The 13,929-nt window shown below is 49.7% G+C and overlaps 1 protein-coding gene across 2 annotated transcripts in view; it reads left to right on the top strand.

Annotated features, from left to right (window-relative positions):
- Nucleotides 1-11,565, top strand: part of USH1G (USH1 protein network component sans) — an 18,959-nt gene extending 7,394 nt beyond the window's left edge. The window contains exons 2-3 of one of the 2 annotated variants that reach the window (XM_019517921.1): nucleotides 9,541-10,779; nucleotides 11,546-11,565. In XM_019517921.1, the coding sequence (XP_019373466.1) occupies nucleotides 9,541-10,779; nucleotides 11,546-11,549 (1,243 nt within the window). In that variant the 3' untranslated portion in view covers nucleotides 11,550-11,565. Of the gene's footprint in view, nucleotides 1-9,540; nucleotides 10,784-11,545 lie in introns of those variants that run through there. The other variant, XM_019517929.1, reaches the window with a different exon arrangement.
- The last annotated feature ends 2,364 nt before the right edge of the window (nucleotides 11,566-13,929 follow it).

Genomic DNA, 13,929 nt, shown 5'->3' with positions numbered 1-13,929 from the left:
AATTCTTGCCCTCAGCACTGACTTCAGTGGGACCGGTGGCTGGAGGAAAAATTTGATCTAGTTTTGCCAGCCCATCTTTATAGCAGGCTTGCGACCCTTGGATGAAAGGTATTGAATATGAACGTCAAACGATTTTCCCTGTGAGCAGATGCAGTCAGTGCCTACGTCTCCTGGGCCAAAGTTGGTATGTGGCGGGTGATACTGGTGGGAGGTAACGGGTGTCTGCTCCGTGGGGCCTTGCCTACCGTGTTCAGAATCATTGAAGGGGTAAATTTTCATTCCTGAAGAGCATGTGCTCTTTGCTGCAGTCCAGGGGGCTCCAGACACTATACTGATCTTGGCAACGATTAGAGCCTTTGAATGCCTAAGAAGAGATGCTTCAAGAGCCTGATTCTCCGAGGTGCTTTGTGACCAACAGGCTTCTTCCCTCCTGACTAATCAGTTCTGTATCTCTTAGCTGATTTCCCTTTCCCTTTCCAGTGTTGCTCTCTTGAGGCCTGGTCCAGCTGCCGCTAAAGTCAATTGAATAAATGCCCTTTGACTTCCTCTCAGCTCTCCACCTTCAAGGCCTTTTCCAGAAGGCCAGTGATTAATGCTGCGTGGAGAGAAGAGCAAAACATATTTTCATGTTGCTCCATTTCCCAGCTGCATCCACTACTGCCCAGTTATTGGATTTGCTCCCAGCTCCGCCAAGGCACTTCACACATCTCCTGCCAGGCCACTGCCAGATCCCATGCCCACGATCTTCAGCCCGGACTAGCAGCATCTCCTGACATCTCATTTCTGCCTCCCCACCTCTCAGGCACATTTGCCAATGCACCTCACAGTTCCCCCAACAGCTCACTTCCATCGTCTGCTGCCTTTTTAACGCCAGATCTCCCCAGGGCCCTGACTTCCAGCCTGCCAGTCAGACAGCTGCCGGGATTTCTGGAGAAGGGCCCCTTTTATAAATTCAAATTGGAATCAAAGGTCCCAGCACAAAACCCTCTTGTGCAGCTTGAGTGGTGTCCAATTAACAGTGTAATCTATGTTTGCTGCTGACAGGGAAAATAGCATGGGGAAGAGCCAGTGCCCTTTTGGTGACTGATGGCATGAGCAAATCTTTTGTCAGTCTGGCTGTAGGATGTGTTTTCATTAAGGCATTTGTCAGAAAGGGATGACCTATACTCAAATGCTGCAGTAAACCAGAGCAGAGTTCATGGAGACCACAGAGGTGGCCTTCTCACAACCTAGGCTGGGGGGGGGGCAACATTTTTTGGCAGAGGTGCTACAAACTAAGCCCCACACCCTCCCTGAGTGCCCTCCAACCCCTTCCCTTGCCCAATCTGCAGCTGTGCTCCCTGCTTCCTCCCTGATCGGCTGTGTGCCATACTGATATCACTACTGATATCAAAGCTGAGCTGTATTTCTCCTCGCTCCACTCCCAAAGGTTGCTTTTCCTCCCAGCCCCAGAGGTCCATGACCAGGATCTGGTGGTGAGTGCCTGTGTTAGCACATCTGGCTGCTGCTTGCAAGCTGGGAAGTGGGGAGCACACAGAGCCAAGCCAGCAAGTCACAGAGCTAGAGAGACAGATGATGCCAGAGAAGGGAATGCACTTGTTAGCAGCATGGGCTTTTGGGCAGAGAGGGGAGTTTCTGAGGCCACAGGCTATACGCAGGTGCCACTTATGGCCATGTGGGCTCAGTGATTGCTGTGGGGTTACCCCTGGGGACCTTGCAGCATGGTCAGTCATGCCCTTTTTTCCACCCTATTAAATATCATGAATCTTCTGCTTTGCCAGCTGTTTGCTAATCACATGGATACGGAGGGCTTATAAAACATGGTCAGTCTGGTTGTGAACTTACTCTTTAGCTTGGGCCCCATGGACCTGTCTGACACCATTATATTTTGTTAGTAATATATCTCCTATGGCTGGGTGTCCTTGAAGGGCCCCGAGGGGGTGTTTTACAGAGGCAGCACATGCGTGGCCATGTTCTAAGGCTCGGCATCTAAGCCATCTCCAGCCTTTCGACACGTCTCTGAGTCATGGTAAGCCCTTGGATAGGATACATAGCCTGTCTACTAGCAGGAGCTGTTCAGATGGGGGTTGAATTAGGGTCTGAATCTATTTACTTTTATTGTAACAGGCATCAGCCTCTTCCACACCTGCTTTGACCAACCATTATGACAGTCATCACTGGGGTGGGTGGCTTCATAATGGTTGATCAATGGTTGTCCAGCAGCCGTACCCAGCCACCTCCTGAACTGCAATAGGAAGAACCAAAAACACCCTATTCCCAATAACTACTGTCCTTTAGCCCCTTGCCTCTTTTCTCTTTCTCATCTCTCTGTTCCATGCATGCATGCACCCCCCCCCCCCCCCCAAATATTTCATAACAGCTCATCTCCAGCATCCGCTTCACTGGGCACACGTGAGCCCAGATGAGGTCTTCAGGGTAGCCGGCCTGGTACAGTTTGAGGGAAAAGTATTTCCCTCTCTACTCAGGTCAGGGAAACCACTCCGGTGCCCCAAAAGCGACAAGCTATAGCTGCAATAGTTCGGATACCTACCGGCATTTATCTTAAGGGGATGTCGGGACATAATGGTAAGAGCCGATTCAGTTTTTTTCAACCCATAGGGTCCCCCCACCCCAAGAAACTGGAGAAATGTCACAAAAAATTGTTGACTTTAAAAGACTTCAAAATCTCACAAAAATTGTGATGTTTTGCACTGGCATTTTTAACACAAACATGAGGGAAATCCTGTTGTCAAAGAAGTAAAGTTTTTAATAACCACTTTGGGGGAGCACGTCAATGAAAAGGCAGTGAATATTTTTTAAAAAATGGGTTATCTTCAAACCCTTTTAAATGGAAACAGCATTGAAGTGTCAAAACCCTCCATGACTATGTTCACTTTCAGCCAGCCTAAGTCACATTTGAAAAGGCGACTCAGATGACAAAGTCTCACTGGGCCATTTGAAAATGTTATCCTTTGTCCTAATTAGCAAAAAAGAATGATAAGCTGTGTTCAGATGTCCCAACCATCTGTGGTTTTAAAGCAGTGTCTAGTGTCTGACCCTAGAGCAAGCAGAAATCTGAACTTTGGGGCAGTGTCATGTTTGCCTCCCATGGGAAGAGGGGAATTTAGGGGGACTAGTCAGGACTGGGGCATCAAGGGGCAGTGGATACCCTTTGTCAGTGCTGGGTAAGCAGCCTGGAGCGATGGTACTGGCACACAGACAAGTCCAGTAAATGGTCTTGTCTTTGTGCCCAGTGAAGCGGATGCTGGAGATGAGCTGTTATGAAATGTTCTGGGGGGGGGGTGTGCATGCATGCACGGGACAGAGAGATGAGAAAGAGAAAAGAGGCAGGGGGCTAAAGGAGAGAAGCTTTTGGGAATAGGGTGTTTTTGGTTCTTCCTATTGCAGTTCAGGAGGTGGCTGGGTACGGCTGCTGGACAAGTTCAACGCTAGCAGAGCCGTGTCAGTGCCGTGGCATGGATCCGTCAGGACACCCTGTTACTTATTATAACTTGGTTAGGGTTTGCCTCTGCAGGTGGGACCAGACCACATTAAGCATAAAGATGCATGTTAAGGGAACCCTGCTATGGGCTGGACTTTTTTCTGGGTTGCAATATGGTTTCCTGAACAGGGTTATGAGACATTCCTGTCTACATAGGTGAAGCCAAGCACTGTGACACCAAAGCTGAAGCACTGCCATGTGGGGACCTGCTGCTCCAATGCAGTAACTTCAATAGTATTGATAGGCCTTTGGACATACGCATGTCCGCTACCCCATCATTTGTCAGGTTCTTAATCTCTGCACCTCTTAGGGACCCAGGATCTTCTTCATGGACTGGGATGTCCTACAGGATATCTTCAGGACATTCAGGCATCGTAGAGGGATTCAGGAGACCTGGGTTATGGTCCTGGCTCTGCCACACACTGCTTGTGTGCCTTGGGCAATTCATTTAACCTCTCTGCACTTCATTTTTCTCACCTGTAACCTGAGCAGAATAAATTTACCCACCTCCCAAGGGTGCTGGGAGAGATTACTTCATGCATGTGAGGTGGTCAGGTATCACAAGGATGGGAACTGGAGAGAGGAGCTCCTGTAGATAATGTGTGCAATGTGGGCAAGGCAAGGGAAGCTGCAACTGTGAAGCCGAGATGGGGAGGGATGAGGAGGAATAAGCTGTCGGTGGGAATGACGGTGCTAGTCACTGCTATCGACAGCTGCCCTGAGTAACAGGGATCAGCTCAGCTCAGAGAAAAGGGATAATGAAGCAGTTTTATTGCCGTGGGGAGGGTCTGGGAGTCGGAGGAGCAGAGATTTCACAACCACCAGGGATATGTGCCTGTCCCTCTGTGCTGCAGTTGGGTGGATGGAGGGGGGGGGACAGGGCTTATATAAAAAACCTTTTTCTTTCTCCTGACTGGGTTCTCATGAGGGAAAGGGACTCAATTAATGTGACGGCTGGGAAAGGGGAGGCAAATTGGCATTTAGAGCCACAGCTTCAGAGAGACAATCGTTCTTCTGTGTGGGAACGACGCCTTTGTGAAGAAGGGTGGCTGTGTCGGGAGCTGGGCCGGCGTCATCTTAATTGAGAGAGCAAAGGGCTGGGCAAGGGGGCCGGTGCAGGGACAAGGACTTCTGCCTGATGGGGAGGAGAGAGGTTTGGAGGAGCTTTTCTGTGCCTATAGCGCCTCCCTCCGCCTGGTGTGCATCTACCTGTCGCTTGGTGCTGGGACCACAGGAGTCCCAGGATCTCGTCTCGCCTCTGCCTGTAACTTGGCCTGTGTCACTTCACTTCCCTTACTGTCAAGTGGGGCCAATAATGCCCTTTTGAGATTACTGGTCAAAGGGGCTGTGTTCTGCGGACAGATCCCCAGGGTCGCACCCTCTGTGCCAAGCTTATTTTGGCCCTGAAGAGCTGTGGTCCTGAGGCTGGGGGAGAAGAGGGCTCCTTATTTCAGTGGGACTCCTTGGGTGAACCCTGGCTCGAGGGAGGAATCTGGCATGATGAACCCCAAGTTGGCAGCCCTCATTGCTTGGCTGAGGGGCACGTTGCCCTAGCTCATAACCGAGGCTCTCTCCTTTGCTTTGCCTTGGAGGGAATATGGGAATAGTATAATTCTCAGCAAAGTTTCTGGATTGACAAGAAAGGCGCCCACAGTTTCTCTGCAGAGCAGGGGCAGCGATGGTACAAAACTTCCCTCACCATCCGGCCCATGGGTGCTCAGCCCTCTTCAGGAGGGATCCTGCTGGAAATGACAGATCTAGTTCCAGTCTAATGTCCTTTTTCACCTTCAGCCTCTTTGTTAAGCCTGAGGTCCAGGGAGCCAGCTAGCGGCTGTAGCAGCCGCCTGCTAGCAAGTGGGATGAGGTCTCTTAGATGGTTTCACCTAAGTCACCAGCCAGCCTGGAGACGGCAACTGGTGCAGAAGGGGTCAAATTTTCAAAAGTGAGTTAGGAGCCTAAGTCCCATTTTAAAAAGAGGGCTAGGCACTAAGGAAATGGTGCCCCTTTGACTTGTGATGGGCCATTGGTGCCTACTTTCCCAAGCTGCTTTTGCGAGCGGGTGTCGGGCTCCCAAGTCACTTAGGCATTTTTGCAGATTTGACCTTGCTCCCATCAGAATGGCTTTTCAGTGAAACAGATTCCCCTTCCTCCCCCAAAATATTAAGTTTTGCCAGGCACTGAAATCCTAAAAACTCAGTGGAAACGAGGGGAAAAAAATTGCCCCTCCTCAAAATTGGGTACGGGAATAAAAATAATTTCCCAGCTAGCTCTTTGGAGCAACCTGCACTCTTCCCACCCTGGACTAGATGAGAATGGGTAACAGAGAGGCAAAAGGATCCGTATAATTTTCTGAGGTATTTGCTCCCTGCAAGGTTTTAATTTGCACAGTTTATCTCCAGGCCGGTGCAGAGAGAGCACCAGCAATTTGCCATCAGTGGCAGTCAGGGTTTGAATACAGGGCTTCCTGGCTCCTTGCTCCTCAGCCCACGAGCCCCAGGGTTGCATTATCCCTTTAACGGGCCCTAGATAAACAAACTTGTGGGCCCCTACTTAATACTGTATATTTATATTACTGTTTCACTCAATAATTGTAATATGTAAAATAAGCACAACTGGGCCCCTTCTTGGCCTATGTGTTAATCCGGCCCTGACTAGACCTCACCGCCATGGGCTGGGAATGCTCTGTGTTGGGACAGCGTGCAGTACGGCTGGGTGCTGCTCAGTGACTGGTGTTCACAAATAGCGACTAGTAACATCCCAGCCGCCTGCTGAACTACAGCTTTGGGAAAAGAAAGGCCTGGAGATGGGGTTAAGCTTCCAAACCCTGGTCCAAACCTCCCTTCAAATTTGGACAAAGCCCTGGATTTAATGCAGAGGAATGTAACATCTTATTCCAGATCCCAATTTCAAGAGCCCAAGGTTGACTCCAGTTGCACTGCAGAGAGTTTTGCTCTCTCCAGTTATTCAAAGGGCTCATTATTATCCTTTTTGCAACATCCAAGATTATGACAGGCATTTTACGGGCTAGAAAGATACTTTCTGCACCTCAAAGAGCTTAGCAACTAAGGTCCCAATCAATTTGAAGCAGTCAAGCCAGTCCACAGATTTCTAAGAGAGTTTTCATGAGCTGCAAATGAAGGACACACATCAGTGTTTGGGCCCTAATTATAGACAGGATGATGGGAGAAGCGGAGAGTAACAGACAGAAGGAGGGGATGGAGGGAAGCAGGCTGAGTGTCCCAGTGATGTGATGACAGTGGGGTGACTCAGTGTTTGTGTATATCCATTGAAGGGGGTTCACTTAATAATCATTATTCTTGTTGACTCGGCACTTGAACATTTTTTGAATCAGAAAAGTGCTTCACTATATAAATACTTATTACCTGCTATTAGAACATGGTCTCCATTTAGTGGACTGGCGTTAAACATCTCACGTACCATATCCTTGAGGCATGGTTTTGCCCTGAGAAGTGTCTCCTGACTAAGACCTGCCTGTGAACCCTCCTGTTTTTTTAAATCTCTCATCACCTCCTGACCAAGTGCATCCTCTTTACGATGACCTGTGCCTCTGATTTTTCCCATGCATTGTTACTGCCTCCAGGAACCATTTATGGGGCCAAAAATAACCAGAGGTCTGGTCTTGTAATGTTTTGGGTGGTGGCTCTGTGTTACTTCTGACAATAATCCTGAGATGGCTGGGTCTTGTTTTGTTCCTTCCCAGTCAGTGGCCTACTGAGATAGCACAAAGAAAATGGATGCATAATCCCAAATAGCAGCACCTGTGTGAGCCAAGCACCATGGCCTCAAGGATACCCCCACACAGTCCAAAGCATATGTACCTGAGACATAGGATCAAATGCACCCAACGACTAGCAGTTTTGTTGGGAACAGGAGTTTTGCTCTGGGTCCAGAGCTAAGTCACGGTCCTATATAACATCCTGGTCCATCACATCCTGCCCTCCAACAGACGCATGCACAGATGTACATGCCCAATTCTGCCACACGTGTGTTCACTCTGGACAAACATCAACAAACAGCCGTTCACACACCTGTAAGCCCACTGCCAGCACCGGCAGTTACGGTTTCACTGGCTCTTTAATCCAACCCGATAAATAATTTACTCCTCTCTTGCAATTCATCAAATATTTATCTTCCCCATGAATTTCCCAGCCTGGATATGTCACTACGAGGGTAGAGGGAACTGGGTGGAGCTAGCAGGGGAGTTACCTGTTGCCGGAGCTCAGCACTGCTGTGGTACCTAGGAAGCTGGAGGCCCGGATGAGACCTCCCTTCACTTCTTACTATTAGGTGGACAGATGCCTGGTGTCTAGTGCTCTCCTTGCTATTTTTTTTTTCTCCAGGATCTTCCTGGATCTTTTTTTGAAGCCTGGGGTTTCTGGGTGCAGAGACTTTGCAGTATTGGACCCTGTGATTTTTTAGTTAGGAATGAGAAGACATTGCAAAGCCTTGTGAGTTAGGATTGGGTTTTTGCAAAAGCAGGGGCAATACTAGCCCAGGCTTCAGTGAGGAGGCAGGCATGGAGGTTACAGAGCAAGACCTTGATCCAATGTAGCTTAAAGAAATGAAAAGAGAAGCTGTTGGGAATGGCGCATGGGGGTTGCCTGCCTGCTCCTCTGGCAGCAGTCCCAGTCCCAGCCCCAGCCAGCAGCAGTGATAAAAAAATGCACCCATATGTGAAGTTCACAGTGATCACGGTCTTAGCCCCTTTGCACAAGTGTCATTGCCCTGTTTCAGTCACTCATAGCCAGGAGGCATTTCAGAAAGTGGGTATCAGAGTATTGCAGTCCCCTACTGTCCTGGGAGGAATTGCCCTGCAGTAGTGCTGCTTGCTGTGCTTCTTTGGGCATGTGATGAGCAAGAGAGGCTTGCGGTCGGATACTGATGCTGGGTTCATTTCTTTGACTTATACACACAAGTGCATGGCTGGTGCTAGGATGGGCGTAACTGTGTCTCTCCTTTCAGCAGGTCACAAATACAGGGTGATATTAGGAGCTTGGCTGTTCTCAAGTGCATTTTCTCCAGGACCAGATCCTGGCTTTCAGGGAGGCTGCTAAACTGGCCAGTCCCTTGGTGACTAGCAGTAGCCTCCTGGGACATCACTGCAGGTTGTGCTAATCACATTAGTTGAGTCTCTGGCCTGGAGGAGCGTGGAAACCTAATCTCCACTTTCTTTGAAACTGGATTCTTTGGATGTGCAAATACCAACTTGCTCTGAGCTGTGCAATTGAAAACCAAACTTGCCAAGGTGAAAAGAAATGAAGTTTCAAACCCAACAACCTTGGTCTTATTCACTGGAATGATGCCCCCGGTACAGAGGTGAGGCATCAGATTAGTTCATATAAATGTGCAAAGGATGGTGAAACAGTTGATGTGGCTGAAGATGACTGCTTTGTGTGGTCTCCGTTCCAGCGTGATGGGACCCTGTGACAACATATACTGTAAAAGTGTACGTAGAGTATGGGGTATTGCTTCATATAATATGAATACAGAGGGGCTTGAATCAAAGCCTAGAGGCTGAATATCACCAGATTCTGGGGACATTTGAGGTGTGAATCTGTGCCTGAATTTTGCAAATGGCTTTTATTGTGGGCCCCACAAGTATGCGGAAACCAACATCACCTCCCCTCGTCAAGTCTGGGACGTTTGAGAGCTGGCTCCCGTTTTGCGGCTCAAGTCCTTGTCCATCATGAAGAGACAATGGGGGGTTGATGTGGCAGCCTGAGCATGGCCTTTGGGTGCTGAATGCAGACAATAGGAATTGCCGTGGATTTGTGAGTTAAGCGCATGAATTTGATGTGCGCAATGCCTCTCCAGAGGCCTTATAGGTTGTGATGTAGAGGCTGTAGTAAGGGGTGGGTTGCTTATATCAGGTGGAAGAAGAGTTTGGGGTATATCTTCCTGCATGAATGTGCTATCTCCTTGCTCCATAAACATCTCTTTAGACCCCCCATGTGACTGCATGGTAGGGCCAGCCAGACCCCCTGTGCACTAACTGTTTCTTCCAAATATTGCTTTAGGGGTGATCCAGACAAATGCGACATCTGGGGGAACACTCCTCTTCACTTAGCAGCAGCCAACGGCCATCTGAATTGCCTCTCATTCTTGATCTCTTTTGGGGCCAACATCTGGTGCCTAGACAATGACTACCATACGCCACTAGACATGGCTGCCATGAAGGGGCACATGGAGTGCGTGCGTTACCTGGACTCCATCGCTGCCAAGCAGAGCAGCCTCAACCCCAAGTTGGTGAGCAAGCTGAAGGATAAGGCCTTCCGAGATGCGGAGAAGAGGATCAAGGACTGCCTTAAGCTGCAGAAGAAGCACCATGAGCGGATGGAGAAGAGATACAAGAAGGAGATGTCTGACAACTCGGACACCATGAGCTTCTCCAGCTATTCGAGCAGTACCCTCAGCAGAAAGTTCCAGCACATGTCCATGATGACGTCCCTGCCATACTCCCAAGCCACCATCCATGGCACAACCAAGGGGAAGACCAAAATTCAGAAGAAGCTGGAGAAGAAGAAGCAGGTGGACGGGACGTTTAAGATCTATGAGGACGGGAGAAAGAGTGTGAGGTCCTTGTCAGGCCTGCAGCTGGGAAACGATGTCATGTTTGTGAAGCAAGGCACCTATGCCAGTCCGAAGGAGTGGACCAGGCGCAATATCCGAGACATGTTTCTGTCGGATGAAGACACTGTCTCCCGTGCCATAAGCGACCCAGGTTTGCACATGGACTCGGCCCACTCTGAGGTCAGCACTGATTCTGGCCATGACTCCTTGTTCAACCGGCCGGGGCTTGGCACTATGGTGTTCAGGAGGAACTATGTCAGTGGTGGGCTCTTTGGGATTGGCCGGGAGGAGACTGGCATGTTGGGTGAGGGCAATGGGGATGGGGTAGGTGTCAAACTGAGGAGCCGCCTGCAGCGCTCGCCAAGTCTCAATGACAGTATCGGCAGTGCCAACAGCCTGCAGGAGAGGAACGAGGAAGAGCTGCCCTGGGACGATGTGTCACTGGGCCTGGATGACGACGAACCTGATACCAGTCCCCTGGAGACCTTCCTGGCTTCCCTGCACATGTCTGAGTTCATCTCCATCCTGAAGAAGGAGAAGATCGACCTGGATGCCCTCATGCTGTGCTCAGAACATGACCTGAAGAGCATCAACATCCCAATGGGACCCAGGAAAAAGATCATAGATGCTGTCCATAGGAGGAGGCAGACACTGGAGATGCCAGATGTCATTGAAGACACGGATTTGTAAGTAGAACATGTCCTGCCCTGTGGCCGTAGAGCAGTATGCCCCATAGCATGTGGAGACATAGATAAATTAAGGGATTAGGTATGTGCTCAACATACTGTCCATGGGAAGAGCCAGGTGCTTAGCCAAGCTCAGTGCTTCTTTGTATGTCCGCTGGGCATGAATCTGCCAACCCAGAGAGACGGCAAGTGGTAGCACTGCAGTCCAGGCTGATTCATGTCCTAGTGCAGCGGGGACGGGAGCTGATGTTCTTGCTGTTCCACAGCCTGAACAAACTCAGCCTGCTTCGAGGCCTCACTTTTACTGAGCACTCAAGAATGAGATTTTCCAAATCACTCAGCTTTTGCCCAACTCTGTTTCCAGTGCGGTCATGTGGAGATGTGCCACTGAGAGAAGAGTAAAGCCAACGCTGAGGGCTTTTAGACGGTCCCTTCTCAGATGTTCCGGTTCTTATTCAGACCTTTTAGGTTTGCAAAATTGAGCTGGGAATTTTATACCGTCTCAGCATTTGTGTCCCTGGAATTAGGAAGGATGATGGAAATGTATGGAAACAAGTGGAGGAAGTTCTCTGGGTTTATTTCTGAAAGGTTTTATGCAAGGTCAGGATGAACACTTGAGTAATTTGTTTTTGTTTGATGCAAACCTATTTGTATATTTTTGGAAGAAGCATAAATAACCACTAAATTCACAGGGTGGGACCTTGACCTGGGTTTCTGAAAGGCCCTGCTATGATCTGCCTAACAGATTTTCTCTTTTCCTTTGCAGATAGCAGTTTTTATGAGCAAGAAAAAAACCAGTTCTAAGTTGCCAGAAAACACAACCCAGTGATGCTTCCACTGGGACACCTGAAAGCCACAGCCTAGGCCCACCCTTCCCAGCTGCCTGCCTGCTTCCCCAGTCTGCTCCCTGCCCGTGGGACTCCCAGACAGGCTGATCTTTGACGCAGGACCTGCTGGACCCTCCGTCTTTGTCAGGAGGAGCTGCCGTCACTTGTTTGTTAGAGGAGTGACAAGAATGTGCAACTCTGGTCGGTAAAACTGAGTGACACGGGAGGACAACACGTGAGGAGTGCCATGGACAACCGAGCAGAACCCAGTCATACGTGGCCTGCTGTAGGGAGCCAGAGGAGTTGGGTGTTTGAAAGAGAGGAATGGGGAGCCAAAATTTAGTTTCCAATCCTGGCTCTGCTGTTCACAGTTTTGGAAACATCATTGAAAGCCACAGTTCCACACGGGACTGCTGTGTTTGGTATCTCATGTTTAGGGTGCCTGGTAGGAGACATCTCAAGTTGGGTTTTCATGGCTCTGTGGCTTTGTTTTCCTTCCAGAGCTGTAGATGTTCAGAGCCTCCAGGAGCGGGCCCTTGATATCTCAAGGGGGGCACCCAAAAATAAAGGCTCCCCCAGCCAGTGTCCCTCTGTGCCTCAGTTTCCAAAGGAGGTAGCACCCCTGTCCCCTCTTGCTGGAGTGTGGTGAAGCCTACGTCACTCATGTCATTGAGATCCTCATCTGGAAGCCGCCACTCCCATGCAAATGACAGGGACTGTTTTTGATAGAGATGGATCCCAGCAGATCTCAGAGTCCCCACCCAGCTATGAGTTTCTTTGCGCTGGGCTGGACCCCACCCTCTCTCCCGACACCTCCTTTACTCCAGCGAGGACAGGTGGGTTGGTACCCCCACACCATGCTCCTGAGGGGAAGGTGGTGACTTTTCACCCTTAGGGACCCGTAGAGGCTGTTACGTGACTTGTAGGATATAGGGATACGGTAGTAACCCAAAAGCCATCGGCGAGCAGCGCGGAGTTTTAGTTGCTGTCACAACTGGATCAATGGAAAGATTTATTCAGGCATTCACATAAGTGATTTGTGCTGTGGAGCATCTTCTGTTGGCCTACAGAAATGCAGCCTCATTGCATACGTGCTGCTGCTTTGACTGACTTCTGGACACTTCTAAAGCACTGAATCCAGGGAGCACCACGCGAGGGTCCACAAACTATTGAAAGGGATACTACCATATTCCTATGCACTACATGACCCTTGCTCTGCTATCTGTGGCTGTGCCTGAAAATGCCATCTCCATGCATATGGGACTTCTAGGAATGAATCGCAGCAGGACAGAAATGAGTGGCCAAAATTTCCCCCCCACCCATTTTCCAAAGGGGAAGCCCTTCCTAATTCTTTCATCGTGCTCATACTATACCCCCTTTGGGTTTGTATCTCTGTATGCTTAATTATTGCCTCCCTAATTATCCCAGGCTGTATAGAATTGTAAGGTTAGGAAAGGAAAGGTGGGAAAGGACTTGAGTCCAACCCACTGCATGGATGTGGGATTTACCGTTCCCCCCCAACCATCCCAGACAAGTACCTATTTAGTCCTCCACCTCCAGTGAAAAAGAGCCCATGACTTCCCTAGACAGCTCGTTTCATTGCCCTATCATAATTGTGTGGGGACGTATGCCCACAGTTCCCTCTGCAGTCGGTGGGTGATGCTATGGGGTGATCTGATCAGTCCCCAGCAGAAGGAGGCTCTTCTATTCAGCAAAGAATATAAGCATACGTTGAAGCCTGGTTGACTTCAGCTGAACTGAAAGGCATGCAGAAGGCTGAAGGCACGCTTTGCTGTGTAGGCATGGCTCAAATATGTGCTTAAAGGCTTTGCTGGATTGAGGCCGAATGAGGGAGGAATGCCAAGTGGGCTGCCTGCCCCTCAAAGCCTTGCTCTTACAGGGCTTGAGCCAAAGTCCACTGTAGGCAGTGAAAACAGTTGCACTGACACCCAGGGACTTTGGAGCAAGTTACCAGGAGAGCAGTGAAGGGCAGAGCAGTCTACCAGGGCTCTGGCCTCAGAGGGCAAACAATGGTATGGGGAAATAACTCCAGCCCAGGCCTAGATCCTTACTGGAGGGGGTTGGGTGGTTGATTCAGGTCAACCGTTGGCAAACCTGCATGAAATCAATGATCTAAAGCAGCAATGGGTCTGGCTGGAACCACAGAGCCGGAGGCCCAGCAGGCTTTGAGCAGGGCTTTGAAATCACTGCCCAGAATTACCTCTGGGCTTCTCAAGCCAGGCCTGTGAGAACGGGGCCGTCTGTAGGATCCAACCAGCCTGGGCAAGGCCTATCTCCATTAAGAGCTAGCCCCAGCCCGTTG

This window comes from Gavialis gangeticus, unplaced genomic scaffold (genome assembly GCF_001723915.1).
Source record: "Gavialis gangeticus isolate Ggan-Ray unplaced genomic scaffold, GavGan_comp1, whole genome shotgun sequence".
NCBI lineage: Eukaryota > Metazoa > Chordata > Crocodylia > Gavialidae > Gavialis > Gavialis gangeticus.
Note: the sequence above shows the minus strand (reverse complement) of the source record. Positions and strands in the feature narration are given on the sequence as shown.